Genomic DNA, 15,769 nt, shown 5'->3' on the forward strand with positions numbered 1-15,769 from the left:
TGCTTTCCTTTCTCTTCAGAAAGCCGATTTGGCAGTGGCTGGGCTGACGATTACTGCTGAGCGGGAGAAGGTGATTGATTTCTCTAAGCCGTTCATGACTCTGGGAATTAGCATTCTCTACCGAGTTCATATGGTAAGAGACTTATTTTATAACCCTTTATGTCATTCCATTATTTGCATGCAAACGCACCGAGTTGCAGGAGAATAATGAATGACTCACGAAAATATTTTGGTTTCTTACTTAAACGCAAACGTGCTGGACCGCTATTTCCTTCTTCTCTCTCTCTCTCTGTCTCTCTCTCTCTCTCTCTCTCTGCCTTGTCTCAGCTTCAGTCTCTATCATGCAAACTTCCAGGGCTGCTGGCTCCCCGGGCAGGCAGCGCGCTCGGGCATCGCAGGCAGTTTCGCGAACAGAGGAGCGTCGGATCGGTGCCACCGTGTCCCTCTCTGCCATCCCCTCCCTCACCTCTTCCCCTTCCCTCCCTGAATCGGAGTGCGGCTCCCTGGTGAATTATGGGCAGATATCAGCCTTTTTTGGTTCTGCCTCGGGCCCCGCACAAGCCGTAGGACTGCGTTAGCGTGGCTCGGAGCCCCCAGCGATGAGGCTCGCCGAAAGGCGGGATGGCTGGGATGGGGGCAGCAGCCCAGCAACGCAGCTGCGTGCATCAGAAACGGCCTAGCGTTAATGTCTGCTTGCAGGTATTGCTGGGGGCAAAACTCAGCCGGGGAGGCTGAGCTAAGCCCAGGACAGCCGTGGAAAAACTTAGTTAGGCATGGCCCAAATGCGCATATCTCCGCAGCTGGGCCCTGGCGCCTCTGAACGCCCCTGGGCTGGGGGCCCCGGCCGGCGCGTCCTGCCTCGCTCTTCGGCGCTGGGCAGGCCGGGGGACGTCGTGTTGTTCCCAGTCCGTGCTTTGAACGCGTGCTCTGTATGGTGCCGAACGTGATGAGAATTGAGCGTCTTGGTTTTCCATCAGCTCAACGATAGCAGCCAAAAGGATGAAACAATTAGAGCTGCCTCTCCCAGCCCCCTCGCTCAAATCACAAGGCTATTAAAGATTCGGTGTTCAATACGAACATAAACAAACTTGCACATACATTTCTCTGTGCCGAGTTTCTCCTGCCAAGAACAAACAAGTAATTAAAATCTAGTTAAAATTCCTTTTCCTCTGGTACATGCAGAACTTAGGATCAATGAGTTAACTGATCAGAAAGGTTCAGACCCTTTTGTTCCTCTAGTGAGCGAATACGTGTAAGCATCCCTGCCCCTGTCACTTGCTTTATCCCGCCCCAGCTGCCCCGTGTATCTGGAAGGTGTTTTTGTGAACGTTGCTGGGTTGCCGTTCTAACTGAGTTTCTTGCTTTCTCCAACTCCTTCCATGCACGTTTTTAAAGTCTGGGGATTGAGCAACGTGCATGCTCCATCTCTTGATTTTCCACTATAAGCTTGAGCAAGTCCCTTAACGAGGCATCCTTCCTCAGAACAGCATGAGGTTGATGTAGCTCCACTCTAGAGAAAATACAAGAATAGGGGTATGGGGGTCGGATGTAATCTGCTCCGTAAGCACGAGGCGTTTGCTGTCGCTGCTGTGCAAGCGAGATACAAATGTGTCTGACGCATCTACTTAGAGTGCAAGTTCTTCAGGGCAGGGGCCATCTGCTACCCTGTGCTGGTACAACAGTAATGCAACAGGGCCACGTTCCAGGCTGGCCTTCGGGCATTTAGCAGACTAAACAGGATTAATAATTACAGAGTCTCAGAAGGGTTTGGCAAGTATTCCCCTGCCATCATTCAGGGCTCGATCCTCAGTTGCATCGTGAAGGACCTAGTCAGGGCTTTCAGTAGCTGTTGCCAGCCGGGTGGGCCTGCCCAACAACGTCGGGCAGGATGGCGAGGGAAACGCAGGGTCAGTCGTGTCATGCCACAAGAAGCCCTGCCTCTCTGCAGGCGCAGCGTTTCCTGCCGCTTGGCCGTGTGGAGGCCAGGAGGAGCAACCGCTGAGGGACCTGAGCAGCTTCTCCCCATGCCTTGCCCAAGAGCAGGGAAGTCTCCCCAGCCCTCTCCTCCCTCTCCAGCATTGGGCCCCTCTTTGGCCAGACTTTTCCTGCCTAGCGCAAGTGGAGTGTCTGAGAGCTGTGTGGCAATTGGCTAATTAAACTAGTAAATATTTATTTGACAATGAAATGCAAGATAGCTAATTGCTCTGGTTTTCCTTTAATTTGCAGAGGATTTAGTTTGCAGAGGAGATGAAGGCAGCCGCACAGCCCAATCTGGTCTTACCCTCTCCCTTCTCCTGCCTTTCCTCACCCCAACAAGCATCTCTGCAATGTCAAAAAATTACAGCTGCTGTTATGTTAATCATGGTGCAGGTCAGACATTGCCTAATAAACGACCCCAAAAAAATCTCCGGCTGAGGAGTTGCCTCCATGCCCCAGTTGCCTCCCAGTGTGATGACATTTTTTTTTTAATTTCCATATAACTCTGTCTGCAAATGATTTCTCCTTCCCTTTCTCCTCCTTCCTCCCCCAACCCAGCCACCACATTGCATGTCTCTCTTATCGCGCATAACCAAATATGGCAGCTTTAAATGGGGCTGTCATTTTTCTCAATTTCATTTGTTGTGATACAATCAAGTATGGATTTCTGACACGAGGACTCTAATAGGCTTTCTGACTTGCAGGCTGCTAAAGGAAAAGGCTTTCTTTGTTTTGTTATTTTCCCGCTCTAGCCAGCTTACAGGATCCTGTGGAAGGCAGGAGACATGACGAGCCCTGAGCCGTCATTCTGCTCGGCAGAGGGCTGAGCCCGGGTGCCCGGTGCCATTTCCACGCAGAGATATGTTGAGAGTCAGGTTTATTTGTAGCATAAACATGCTTTTACTCACGTACCTGCTTCTGCACTGAATGCCCACACCATGCAAGGGAATGAGGGAGTAGCTAGCACGTGTGTCTTACTCATCAGCCCTAGAGAGCCCTTACTGTGCTCTCCCTTTAGATGAGGGAATGTGAATTTAGTAAGTACGTCGGGATAGCTGAGTTTAGGCCAAACGAACTGAGGCTTAAAGTGTTTCTACTTGATTGCTACAGAAGACATGTAAAATGTGAGAAGGACAGAGTGAATAGCTCCTTCACTCCGGTCTAAGGAGACTCTACAGCCAACTTGGACCTCTGAAGAGTTGTAAGGCAGCACCTCTCCCCATAAGCTGTGCTATTCTGTGAGCAAACCTCCTGTTTGACTGAAACAGAAACGTGAGGCACCTGCTGGCCCCAAGCGTGGCGATGCCGTCGGGGAACGTGGGACATGGTGGTATGTCAGTTGTGGCCCCTCTGGTGACCCCATGTTAAGCTCAGCGTTCACAGCGTCCTGTGCCTGGTTTTTGCTCATGTACCCAGAGGCAAAGGATCCCAGAGATGGAGGAATCTGGATCTGTTTGGAAAGACGTTTTCATCCCAGAATATGCAGGCTTTGTTTCGGTGATACCAAATGTCTGTCCACCACAAAGTTACAAGCTAGCCCTTGTTAACGTTTCTGTCTTTCCAGGCTGAGTTTTCATTCTTTTCTTCTGACTCAGTGGGACAGAAGAGGGCTCTTTTGCCGACCTTTTTAGGGACGTTTATTAGAAATGACATAGGTACAGCTGACTGTTTCTGCAAGAGGGATCAGACAAGCTGTGGAGTCCCTTTAGGCTGTTGTTTTTATGTGTGCGTGATTCTGCAGGCCAGGCAGGGAGATGTCTCTCACAGACTTGTGATCTGTGAGCATAACATATAGCTCAGCTCCTCCTCCTTTCCTCCTGATGTCCCTCTGTATTCAGGATATTTTGTCACTGGTATCTACTCCCTCCAGAAACTGTTTTCTCTGGTTGAAAATAAAGACTTCAGGAACCACTGAAGAGGGTAAATGAATCTCTCCTGCTTCCATCTGAGGCTTTGCAGGAGGCCTTCATCAATTATTGGGCATCTTGAACATTTCTATTCTAGGAAAAAAAGCTCTTCCAGTTAACAAAGCTGTATTGGGACCTGCTAAAAATATCTGACAGACACCAGATATTGTCACTCCCATCTTCAAAACAGACAGATAAGAGAGAGTTTGCACCCTCCATGGGAACAGAATATCTTTATTCTTATCACTACTGTGAATGAAAAGAATATGTAGCAGCAGCCTGAAAATGACTGTAGCTGAAAAGAACCAGAACAACTGCTTCTTTAAAGTCACGGGAGAGAGTCATTGCCAAGCCTGAAATTTAAAGCTTCCAACTCAATTTCCGTAACGAGTGTAATTTATTGACAAACTGCCCCAGAAATATAGAGAAGACATCAAGGTCCTAATTATGGAAAGGAACTTTGTTGCAAGAACATCTCACAAGGGAGCCACAGCTGATACCCAGCAATGCTTGAGAAATTCTTCTTGTCGACAGGCTCTGGGATGCCAGGGAAGTATAAGCCACTTTGAGGAATCTTCTGCTTGAGAAGCTCCAGCTTGCTTGGCCAAGGGCAGAAGGTGCCCTTCACACCTTACAGGAGCCCTTTGCTACATGTTATTCTTGAGCGTGGAAATGCTTGCAGAAAAGAGGCAGTTGAGCCAGTCTCACTCTAGATGAAAAAGGGAACCAGGTGGCTGCGGGGCATCCAGGAAAACCAGGCAGTTTGTAAAGAGAAGAGTTTTTACAATACCTACCTCTAGGCTTCCGATAGACATCAAGATGCCCATAATCCTGTGGATGGGATCAGGGAGGACTGCAAACTGCATGCAGGAGCATGCACAACCTCGTGAGACGATCTCACCTCCCTGAAGTAGCGAGAGGAGCTCCAAGAAGGTGAGCAAAGGATTTTATGGAATATGTGAATTCCTCGAGGACTCTGGGTGTGTAGTTTCGAACGGTATCTTTGGCTCTGAAGGCCCTTGGTTCAGGCCCAGATGTTGGCTGTAGTAATCATGTGTCTCTCTCTGGGTTTCTGGGAAGAATATAAGGAAAAGTAGAACGTGGCAGCAATTAACCAAAAAAAGAGAAAAGAACAAAAGAAGAATGTAATCTCTTTCACGGTTCATTCCTGTCTGATTCACTCATATGCATATACCCCACACAATAGGATAACTCAGTATGGGGAAGAGATCTTGTCTTGAAGAGATAGACCCTGGAATTATGCCCAGGAGAATCTGCACCTTTTTTTGGGAACTAGTTTTAAATTAACCCAAAAATGGAAGCAGAGGGATCTGAACCAGTGATTTATAATTCATCTGTTTGTTAAAAGGCTTAATAAGCCAGATTCTCAAAAAAAAATAAAAAGAAAAATAATTTAAAAAAACTAATGCAGATGCCAACCTCAAAGACTTCTTGTCCTTGAGGATATGGGTAGGTGGCTATGGTTTGGTTCTTGGCTTCACAGAGGGCAGAGATTGCTTTAGAAAGTTTCTGAAATGTTATGGTCCCAGCTGGTGACTGGAGTTCAGAATATCACAGTAGATTTTTTTATTGGAGGAAGCTTTTTGCATAAGAACTACTGCCTTTTTTTAGCAACATCTTAGTCTTTATAAGAACTACCAAAACCTTGTGAAAATCATTTTTTTTTTGCATAAATTTAGGAATATTTCAATATTAAAACAGTTCTTTAATGAGAACAGAATTTAAAGTGACCCTCTTGAGCCTGGGGAAGGAAAAAAATTCCAGCTATATTTCCTGGAGATTTTTGTGAAAACATAAAATCATTCTCTGCCTTTGGATTAAGCACAGTGCTTAAAAATTAGGACCCTGGTCTGTGGTGATACTGGGTTTGCTATGGCAACTGAGGTTAGGTGTTACCTATTACTAGCTATTTTTAGTTTACGTGGTGTCACAGATGGGTAGAATAAGGCAGTGGACTAGGGAAAAATGAGGCCTCCCTTTGTCAAAGAAGGGCCCTGACAGTGGCTTTGGTGTAAACTGAACAACCTGCAGCGGAGCAGTTGTCTTGCTTGGAGGTTCTGGGTAATCACTGCTTGAGTGAGCTGAACTGAACAGAGAGTGATATATGTTTTGAGCCGGCCACACAGCAACGTGCTAATAAGAAACGTAGGAAGAGCCTAGCTAGCAATGTAATAAAAGGTTCCCTATAGCAAAGCCTGGAGAATATTGCGGGGGGAGAGTGGAGGCTGTTTCCCCTCTGACTTTACTGTAAAAGCTCTGGCTCCTGGGCAGCTTTGTGGTTACAAATATTTGGGGAAATTGTAGAGCCTGAGGTTCTGTGATACAAGGACTGACTTTGTGATTCAAGATACAGGGTCGTGCGAGCCATGAGCTCACATCCCTGCAGGGTTAACGCAGTCCCTTTGTCCTATGTTGTGTGCCTTTGCTGGGAGTTTTTCAGAGGAGACCTCAAGAAAAGCAGATGCTTGAGCTGGATGAACATTGCATGAACACCTGCAGCATTTGGGATGGGAGAGGAATGCCAGAAGATCTGTGCTTAAACGAAGCGCTTCCTGCTCCTTACTAATATTAAAAACTGTAGAGAGCAAAAGAGCAATTCTTTACCCCCATGACTTTTGTTCTGTTTTTGCCTCTCTCTCTGCCTGCCCAGTGTCGTTCAGTGTGCTGGAGAGACATTCGTGGCTACTTGCCGCACCCTGGAGGTGGCTGGGTCCCAGAGGAATTGTATATGCTCAGCTAGTGGCAGCAGGAGAAATATTTTCAACCGTTTGGGAGGTGTTCAGCTTTTGAAAAACTTCTAGATAGTCATCCTCCCTTTGTAAAAGTTTCACAAAATTTGACAAGATTTCAGTGGCAGCAGTGTCCTATTGAAACTGTAAGTTATCCAGAGAGGAGATAACCCACTTTTTCTAGCAGTGAGGGTCTTATTTTTCAAGAAGGCAAAGGTGGTTTTGCTGGGAAAAAGCAGGAAATTCTGACGCATGCTGAAGATAAAAATACCGTGTTCCCTGAGATAAAAGTAATCATTTTATTGGGTTATGTAAAGAAATACCATTTCAAGCCTGAAGAGAGAAAAACAGAAATATTGCAAACATTTTTTGTTTCTTTCTGGATGGAAATACTTTCTCCCACTCTACCTCTTGCGAAGGATCCCACCCACCTCTGTGCTCAGGCATCTTCTCTCCCAGGGGAGCCCTTCAGTGTGTAAAGACCAGTTGGATGAACCAGGGCTACAGATCTGGGCATCCCCTTTTGAGGTCCTGCAGGCTGAGAGGTGCCAGGTGAAGTGAAGCTCCGAGGCCACGTTCTCCAGGAGGTGCCACTAGCCAGTACTCCTTCTCACAAGGACAGGAACCCTCGGGCTCCTAACTGTGTGTATCTGAAAGACGTTGTACCACTGTGGAGGGGAGAGCCCTGGCATTGTCTCATTTTTTCTCTCGCTTCACCTGTTTCTGTTTGCCTAGAGGAACAAAAGCTGCTTGAGGTGGGAAGAGGAAGTGTCTGAGGAGACGTGTCCTAGCTGGTGAGATGCTGCAGGACTCAGGGATTTGTGCTGGTGCATTCTATCTCACCTGTGTCCTCTGCAAGACTCTTGCAAATCCCCTTTACTTTATTTTCCGTCTATTGCTCCCATCCACTGTCATCATCAGGGCAGACGTGTTTCGTCGTGTCGTTTTTAGAATGGCAATTTAATTTTAAGAAATAAATACAGGTCAAACTCTTTTTTTGTTTCCCTTTCAGGGCCGCAAACCTGGCTACTTCTCTTTCCTGGATCCCTTTTCCCCTGGCGTTTGGCTCTTCATGTTGCTTGCCTACCTGGCTGTCAGCTGTGTCCTCTTCTTGGTTGCTCGGTAATGTGACTTGTGTTGTCGTTCCTTTCCTCGCGGTGCCATCTAGCGTCATGCTCTCAGCCCCGTGCGGGGAAGCGTGATGAGACCGCCGGGCCACAGATTTGGAAACCAAGTACGAGGCTCGGCCCAGCCCCGCTGTCCTCTGCCACCCCGGGGGCTGTGGCTTTACCACGTGGCGCGGACAGGAGCAGGTTGGCAGGATTTGCAGGAGCGTTTGGCCACGCTTCTGGCCACTGCAGCCGCAAGCTGCCTGGGAAGGCTCAGAAAGGTGGGAGGAGGTGCAAGCCTAGGGCTGGTATCGTGAACAGGGTGCAGCTTTCTCTAGGTGCAAAATCTGATGGATAAACCCAGCTGCCCCTCTTGAATAGAAATGATAGGGCCAGCAGATACAGACAAATGGATTCAGAGATTTTAAATCCAATTCCAGTACTCGTGTCGGTTCCTCTGGCCTTTAAAATCCAGTGCATATAGAAAATGGAAATTCATTAATATCTTTCAAGAGCCTCTCAGTTTATGTGCAAAACCTTGCCTGACAGCTCCCTGTGACTAATTTAAATCTGTCTTAAATTTTATCATTGAAAGCTTGTCTGCAGCATGTCTCCCATCGAGGCCCGGGGTCTTGGCTACCTTGCTGTTTTCCCTGACCCCATAACAAACTGCTTGTGTGCAGTGGCATAGATGGGCCTTCTTGGACAGAGTTGAACTGTGTCCTGAGAGCATGTGCTAAAGACATGACCAAGGCTTAAAGACTGTTTCAGGTCATGGTTAACACTCAATTCTCATTATAGAAATGGAAGTGTGCTGTCAGTTGGTCCCTTAGCATGGCTAAAGTTGTCATGCTGACAGGGCTTTAATGGTTTTTTGAATCCTGCTACAGTCTCAAAAACATTGTCCTAAAAAAAAAACCCACTTAATAATGCAGTCAGGCACTCTCTCTAGACTGAGATTTGGTGCCTCTGCAGCCTCTCTTTGCAGGTTTTAAACAAGATCCTCTAGAAAGGGGCCTTTGCATGGTTTTGCCTTGGAGATGGAGTTTCCAGCACTGCTGTCTGTGCTGTTCAGCAGTTAGGAGCTTTTGACCCTGTGAATTGCAAAAGACTTTCTCAGAACGATGTTTTACTGCCCGTCCTTGGCCCCGCCACAGAAAGGCTTCAAGAACCTCCACCTTTCTGGCCTTGCAGTGAGGTCAGAGATGAAGAAATGAAAATGAACACCTTATTTTGGTTAAATGCTATGTAAGATAGCAGTGTCCTTCACCTGTATTTGCAGTATCCCCAGAACGACCCACCGGCTTTGTTAACCAGTAGCAATTGAATGAACTGCAGCATAGGAATTGCAAGACTTTCCTAACGCCTGCAAAACTGAGGATTGGAAACAGCAGAAATAAAGCTGTGGTGCAGGGTCAGAAGCTCTTAACTCGTGTGGCTAAAGTCATGTTATTTGATGATTTCTCCATCCACAGAACGAGGAGGAGAGCTAGGCTATAGTCACTTGAGTGGCATGTTATCAGTTATTTCAGATTCCCACCTCTGTCCCATCCCCATGAGCACTGAAAGCATGTGATGCTTGTGAAAACTGGCACGTGGCTTCAAACTAGACCTGGGACCTAGACCTTAGTGGGACAAATAGACCTTGAAGCAGCCATTTGCACCAATACAGTTATTTTTCTTGATGCTGCTCTGCAGTCAGGTCTGACATTTCACGTTTGAGCGTCTCATTGATGTTCATTCTCTGGCAGGGGACACACAATAGAAGATGATTGATTTCACATGAAGTCCACGCACTTACAGCACTATTAGTGTTCTTGTCCGTGATACAAATGTGCAAACCGGGCTCCAGCTTCTCCACAGCCCATGCCCAGATTTTCAGCAGAGCTTCTCAAAACTTTTGTAAATCTTGCATCGAAGCCTCTGACTTCCGAGTCTTGCAGCACACAACTCAGCTTGGAGCCCTGGGCATCAATTGACAGCAAAGAGTTTCCTCTTCAGAAAATTCTGCCTCCAGGAGAGTTAGGGCTTCACAGTTGTGCTTTCTTTCTCCATGGTGCTGCATTTCATAGCGAATTAACTGAGCTCCTTGTTTCTTGTCATTTTAGATTGACACCGTATGAGTGGTACAGCCCCCACCCCTGCTCACAAGGAAGATGCAATCTTCTCGTGAATCAGTACTCTCTCGGCAACAGCTTGTGGTTTCCAGTTGGAGGATTCATGCAGCAGGGCTCTACCATTGCGCCCCAAGCATTGTCCACGCGCTGTGTCAGTGGAGTCTGGTAAGGAGCTCCAGCCTTCGTCTTAAAGAGGAAGTAGAGCAGACTCTTTAGCCAGAATGGTACCTACACAAAATAGTGCTACCGTGAGCAAATCAGGATCAGGGTGATGAAGCTTTGCATTTTCAGGGAACTTTGCACGTGCCTGGCTTCTCTGTGGACCTATTCTGGGCAAAAGCAGGTGGAGAGGCAGAGAGTGGGGACGGAGATCAGATTCAGTCCATGGGGAAATCCTAGGTCGCTGTCTCTCTCACTTTCTTTGCTTCCCCTTTCCCTAGGTGGGCATTCACCTTGATCATCATCTCCTCCTACACAGCCAATTTGGCAGCCTTCCTGACCGTGCAACGGATGGACGTCCCTATCGAATCCGTGGATGACCTGGCTGACCAGACAGCGATCGAGTATGGCACCATTCACGGAGGCTCCAGCATGACCTTCTTCCAAGTAAACCCCATTTTTTTGTTAACAGGGGGAGGGGGTGCAAAGGCCCTAGCCAGTCGTACCTGTTTCTGGTGTGTTGCCTTCCGGTTTCTTGCCCGGAGGGGTAATTTGGTTGAGCCTCTGGCTAGATGGTTGCACAGGACTGGGCTAGTTCCATAGTGGATGATGATGGGATCATTTAAATGGTTTCCTAACTGAGAGCATCGTGGCTTATGGGCGTGTGATCGGTAACGTGTCGTGAATTTACAATGGACAGCGATGAGGCTGATAAAAGAGAGGGCATATTACAATTTCTGGACTGTAATCTAGAAAAGAAAGTTTCAAGGAAAGCAAATCAATTTTCTGCTTTTTCTGCATCTTTATTTTTGTTCTCAGTGGGCCACACCTTTAATCCTTAAATCCTTTCCACTTCTTAAATCAGATTTTAAGTAAAAGTACCACTGAGTCAAGGTGAGAGCATAAGAAGGGGGTTCTGAAGTTCTGGGGATACAAAATTGAACAAGAAGGGGGCTGAGATTACGCTGGAACTGAGATAAGTGGCATGGGAGGCATGGAGGAGGAGGAGAGTGAAGGCTGTGTTTCATAATGTAGCAGTTGGCATGATCTTTGGATGCTGGAGGAGTAGAGACAGGAGATCTGTGCTGGACCATAGGGGAACAGGCCTACTGGCTCAGACTGGGAAGATGACTTTGCGTTTGGAGCATCACCAAGTGGGTAGGAAAACAGTTCATATCTGTATGTCACGGTGATGACATAACACGGTCTTCAGCAGCTAAGCATTTGCAGCCAAATTTCCGTGGGTCTCCATGCCTTTATGATGCAACTTTAACTTCTACATGGAAGTCCCTCAGGTTAGATGAGCAAAGAAACTTTTGCAAACCCCAGGTAGGCTAGCATAGGTAAAAGTGCGTGTGCAAAACGTAATTTTTATGTGGTCAACAGCACTGAAAACAAACAAGACAAGAACGTGCAAATGTATACATGCCGTTTAGCCCAGTTTCATTTCTATCTTCCCTGTTCTGTTTAGAAGGGAAACAAATTGATTTTTTTCTGCAGTGCACTAGACACATAAAGAGCTACTGAGGATTGTTCATTTATTTATTAGATGTTGAAATATGAAGAAGAGATAAAGCTTTTCTCACTGTTTTTTTCCTCCCAGTCTGAACTGAACTGGGAAACCTGAGAAATCTCTCAAGTGAGCCTGAGCTTTTCAGCTTGACTTTACACCCTTCAGGGGTTTGGCAAAAAGCTACTTTTAAGCAGAACGTTACATCTAAAATGAGCTGAACAGAGCCCAAGTGAATAAGGTGGTTGAATATGAGGCACTCGCTTAGTTCTTTTCAGGAAGGCTTTCAAGTTAAAAAGCCTGACTGCAGCTCTACATTGCCTGGTGTGTGCTGGAGTCACTAGGATCAGAAGAGAAATTAGCAAAACATGTTCTTGTACCATATGCAGCATTTTGCACTGTGTTGGGATCCATTTTCCATTGGTACAAAGGTGGTGAGTCAAGTGCAGTGATGGATTAAGCAGGCATAGCTGAAGCTGTCTTCACCTCAGCTAGTGGCTACCTGAGACGTATGTCCTTTCCTAAACCACCTTGGCTATTAACCTCTACTGGCAGCAGTTTCCACTGATGCTAATACCCGGGGTTTAAAAGTACAGTGATTCAGGGACAAACACACAACCCGTTCATCTTGTCTTGCACAAGTGACTGTACCCACAGAATAAAGGTGGACAGTTGAGGTCAATAACTAGGTCAGCAGCAGACTTACCCTCCAATATAGCTCACGAGCCGCAGGAAATCAGCCCTTAAAAGCGTGATGGCCATGTGGTTGGCCGGGAGACTGGTTAACAGCACACCACTTACCTGATGTGGTTGCCTGGAGGTGAGCGAAGTCTGGTGCCACGGGATTTCATGTGCTGTAGAAATACAAATTTGAGGGGTAAAAGTCAAAATTCAGAAACTCCTAACGTAGACCAGAGGGTGATTATTTTCAGTCTCTGTGCTAGCGAGTTTCACTCTTGGCTCAGCCCAGGCAAGAGAGTTTAACTGCAGTCAGTTTCTCTCTCGCTCAAACGAAAATGGGTTCCGCCACCTCCAAAGTCTCAGGATTTGAGTCTGGTTGGGCTTTAGTTTACTGCAGCCAGTGAAAAGACACTAGTTCACTTAAATAGGTACTTTGATTTGTTTCATGATGGATTAAACCACAGTCCAGCAACAACCTCAAAAGAGCTTTGGCTCTACACCCAGAACTCAGTGCCCTTCTTGGGTTGATGGTGTCTGGCTCTGACACTAGCTCTTAAGCACGAGGTTACTTTGACAAGCAATAAGGTGTAAGCCATGTGGGGAGCATTCAGCGGTTTAAGAGAACATCAGCTATGCATGAGCTATTGGAATTAGGCACGCATTTCATGCCAGACTTTGACAACAAAGTCTCAAATCCACCAAGATATTTGGGCCTCTGAAACTCGTTGGAATAAATGCAAGTTAGGCATCTGAATTCCTCTGTGGCTTTGGCCCCCAATGTTTTTTGACTCCTTTCCACATTGTGGTGTTTTTTAATGGCATCTAATTGGGGGTTTGTGTTACAAGGAGACGCTCCTGCCTTAGCTCCTTGTGCTTCCTTTCTTCTGCAGAATTCCCGCTATCAGACATACCAGCGGATGTGGAATTACATGTACTCCAAGCAGCCAAGCGTGTTTGTGAAGAGCACGGAGGAAGGGATTGCACGGGTGCTGAACTCCAATTACGCCTTCCTGCTGGAGTCCACCATGAACGAGTATTATCGTCAGCGCAATTGCAACCTCACGCAGGTCGGGGGCCTTCTGGACACCAAGGGCTACGGGATTGGCATGCCCGTCGGTAGGCAGTGAAGAAAAATTCTAGTCCTTCTCGGCTGTCAGCAGAGGACCGGAGCATTTGAAAGGCTGAACCGGCTCTAAAACCAATGTCACGTTTCACGGCTCTGCCCAGGGTCATTTTTATCTCAGGAGGAAAATCAAACACGTTCCAGTTGTCCAAGGTGCACGCTCCAAGCCAGATGTATGAGACCCAGCTCTGGTCCAGAGCCGTGTAATACGCGACTGCGGCTCTTTAAGTAATTCATGTGAAAGACGTTTCAAAATTGCTGTTTATTTTCTGCGTATATGCTCTTTGCTGACTGTTTCCCTTTTGTGAATCAGTGTTCCTTGAATAATTTTCTGCTTCTTGTTTTATCTCAGAAATTCTGTAAAAGTAATGCCGTTGCAACTCTTGTAGTTTTTAGCACAAGTTTCTTAACAGCTGATGTTTCTTAAAACACCAGAACAGAGAATCAGGCTATCTCAGCTAGATAGAATTCACTATCTCAGCTAGTAATCAGGTTTTAACAAATGCTAGTCTTTTTTCTTTAAAACATGAGCGCTAACAAGAGAACATCATCTCCCAGGGTAGCAAAGAAAAAGGATGTAGTAGTTGCTATTCCAAATGATCAACTGATCTTTTGGCCAGTCTCACAGTTTCAGGAAGCCTGATTCCTGACCTTTAAACGCTTGCACTTAGCGATACAAAGTTAAGTCGAATTACATAAGAACAGTCACACAAATAGTCAGTGTAGTTTAGCTGACATGCGAAAGCTTGTAAAGTCACGGTAACCTGATCGTGAGTACAAATCCTTATTTTCAGGATGAAATTTGTTCTGACGTTGTCTTGTTAAACAGTGAAATTGTAGCAGATAAAAAGAGTATAAAGCTTCTCCCTGTTACAATAGTGCAGAGTTACCAGGAGAACTGCAGTCTTTCCCACGGTCTGTCTTCTGCAACTCTAAGTAGAAATTATGAAGACTGGAGTAGCGCGTGGTGTTGAGCGTAGAACTGAGCCTCCTCTCCGGTGAACGTTTGGGCTTGCATGTAGATTGGATGCACTGCTGTTGCAGTGCACCAGTTTGAGAGAACGAGCGTTAGAGCAAGAGTAAAGTTAGGGGCTGAATGACAGGAGAGGGACCTAAATGGTCCGGAGGAGGAGTACAATACTGAACGGCCTTTTTGCCTCCTGCTTAGCAAGCCAAAGCTCTCCCTTGTAATGGGCTTTTGGAAAATGGTCTGAGTGGGTCTCGGTGACCAGGCAAAATCACCGCCTGCAAATGGCGTTAATTTGTTGGCAGTCTTCATAAAGAGGCTGTGGGTGTTGTCCGTGGCTCACATAGACTGAATTCCCCTCCAGACCTTTCAGGGAAGAGCTTTTGTAGTCAGGCACACCGGCAGGGTATCGTAGCGGGGATGAGCGGGGAGGAAAGCTGGCCGAGGCAGTACCTTATAACGTACGTCTTGGTGTTGCAGGCTCTGTGTTTCGTGACGAGTTTGACCTGGCTATTCTCCAGTTGCAAGAGAACAACCGCCTGGAAATCCTGAAGCGGAAGTGGTGGGAAGGAGGCAAGTGCCCCAAAGAGGAAGACCACAGAGCCAAAGGTATGCCCCGCTACTCTGTGTTCGATTGCCGAAGGTATCGGGCAGTAGGAGCATCCTCAGCAGCCGCGTTAGGATGGGCTTCCAGCTGTACGTGAGCACTGCCAGGTTTTCTGCCTGAGAATTACTTTTTCCTCTTCTTCTGACCTGAGTTTACTTCCTGCACAATTCAAGGAGAAAGCCAAACAGCTCTGCTGTGCCTCATGCTGTGTGTTTTTGCCTGGGGCAAAGATAGCAGGAACAACCAAATGACAAATATTGGAGGCATATGGAGGGTAAATTAGCTTCTAATGAATGTCTGCAGCATTGCATGGGAAAATGGATGGCTAAAGGGATCAGACCAAAATCCTGGCTTCCTTTAAGAATCCTCCACCACAGGCCTGCTGGTTAATGGCTCCAAGTGAAAGCTCCTTCTAAACAGCCAAGGAAGGGACACAAGGACTTCATTAGTAACTCTGTAAAATTGAAGAGCAAATTCTTTTGGGTAATGCTATGCTAATTGCCCTAAAAGCTACTGCATTAGGCTGATGTCCCAGCACTACAACAGTTGCCAGCTTAACGCAGTTGCTGCATTTTTTAGTTTTGGCAGTCATCCTTACCTCAGCAAGCATTTTTCTGGGAGGCCAGAAGGTTCCCCAGTTGAAATAATAGTCTTTTGACCTTTCTGAGTGCACAGATAGAGAGCCAAGAAGGGTCCATGATAGCTGTTTTGTTTTCTGACCTTAACATATCCCTTGCAGCGGATCTTGGTGGGGGTGTGTGTGTGTGTAGTTGATGAGCTAGGCTGGGTGAGGCAGCACAGGGACTTTGGGCTGTGATTCCTATTAGGGCCATGGCTGTACCGTAGACAGCCCTGGATTTTA

At 46.8% G+C, this 15,769-nt stretch overlaps 1 protein-coding gene across 3 annotated transcripts in view; it reads left to right on the forward strand.

The window, feature by feature from the left end:
- GRIK4 (glutamate ionotropic receptor kainate type subunit 4) overlaps positions 1-15,769 on the forward strand; it is a 223,356-nt gene that overhangs the window by 202,751 nt on the left and 4,836 nt on the right. For all 3 annotated transcript variants that reach the window (XM_068916506.1, XM_068916508.1, XM_068916507.1), the window contains exons 13-18: positions 20-133; positions 7,647-7,756; positions 9,852-10,025; positions 10,301-10,466; positions 13,101-13,326; positions 14,781-14,909. In XM_068916506.1, the coding sequence (XP_068772607.1) occupies positions 20-133; positions 7,647-7,756; positions 9,852-10,025; positions 10,301-10,466; positions 13,101-13,326; positions 14,781-14,909 (919 nt within the window). The remainder of the gene's footprint in view (positions 1-19; positions 134-7,646; positions 7,757-9,851; positions 10,026-10,300; positions 10,467-13,100; positions 13,327-14,780; positions 14,910-15,769) is intronic.

Source organism: Struthio camelus, chromosome 22 (assembly GCF_040807025.1).
Source record: "Struthio camelus isolate bStrCam1 chromosome 22, bStrCam1.hap1, whole genome shotgun sequence".
Taxonomy (NCBI): domain Eukaryota; kingdom Metazoa; phylum Chordata; class Aves; order Struthioniformes; family Struthionidae; genus Struthio; species Struthio camelus.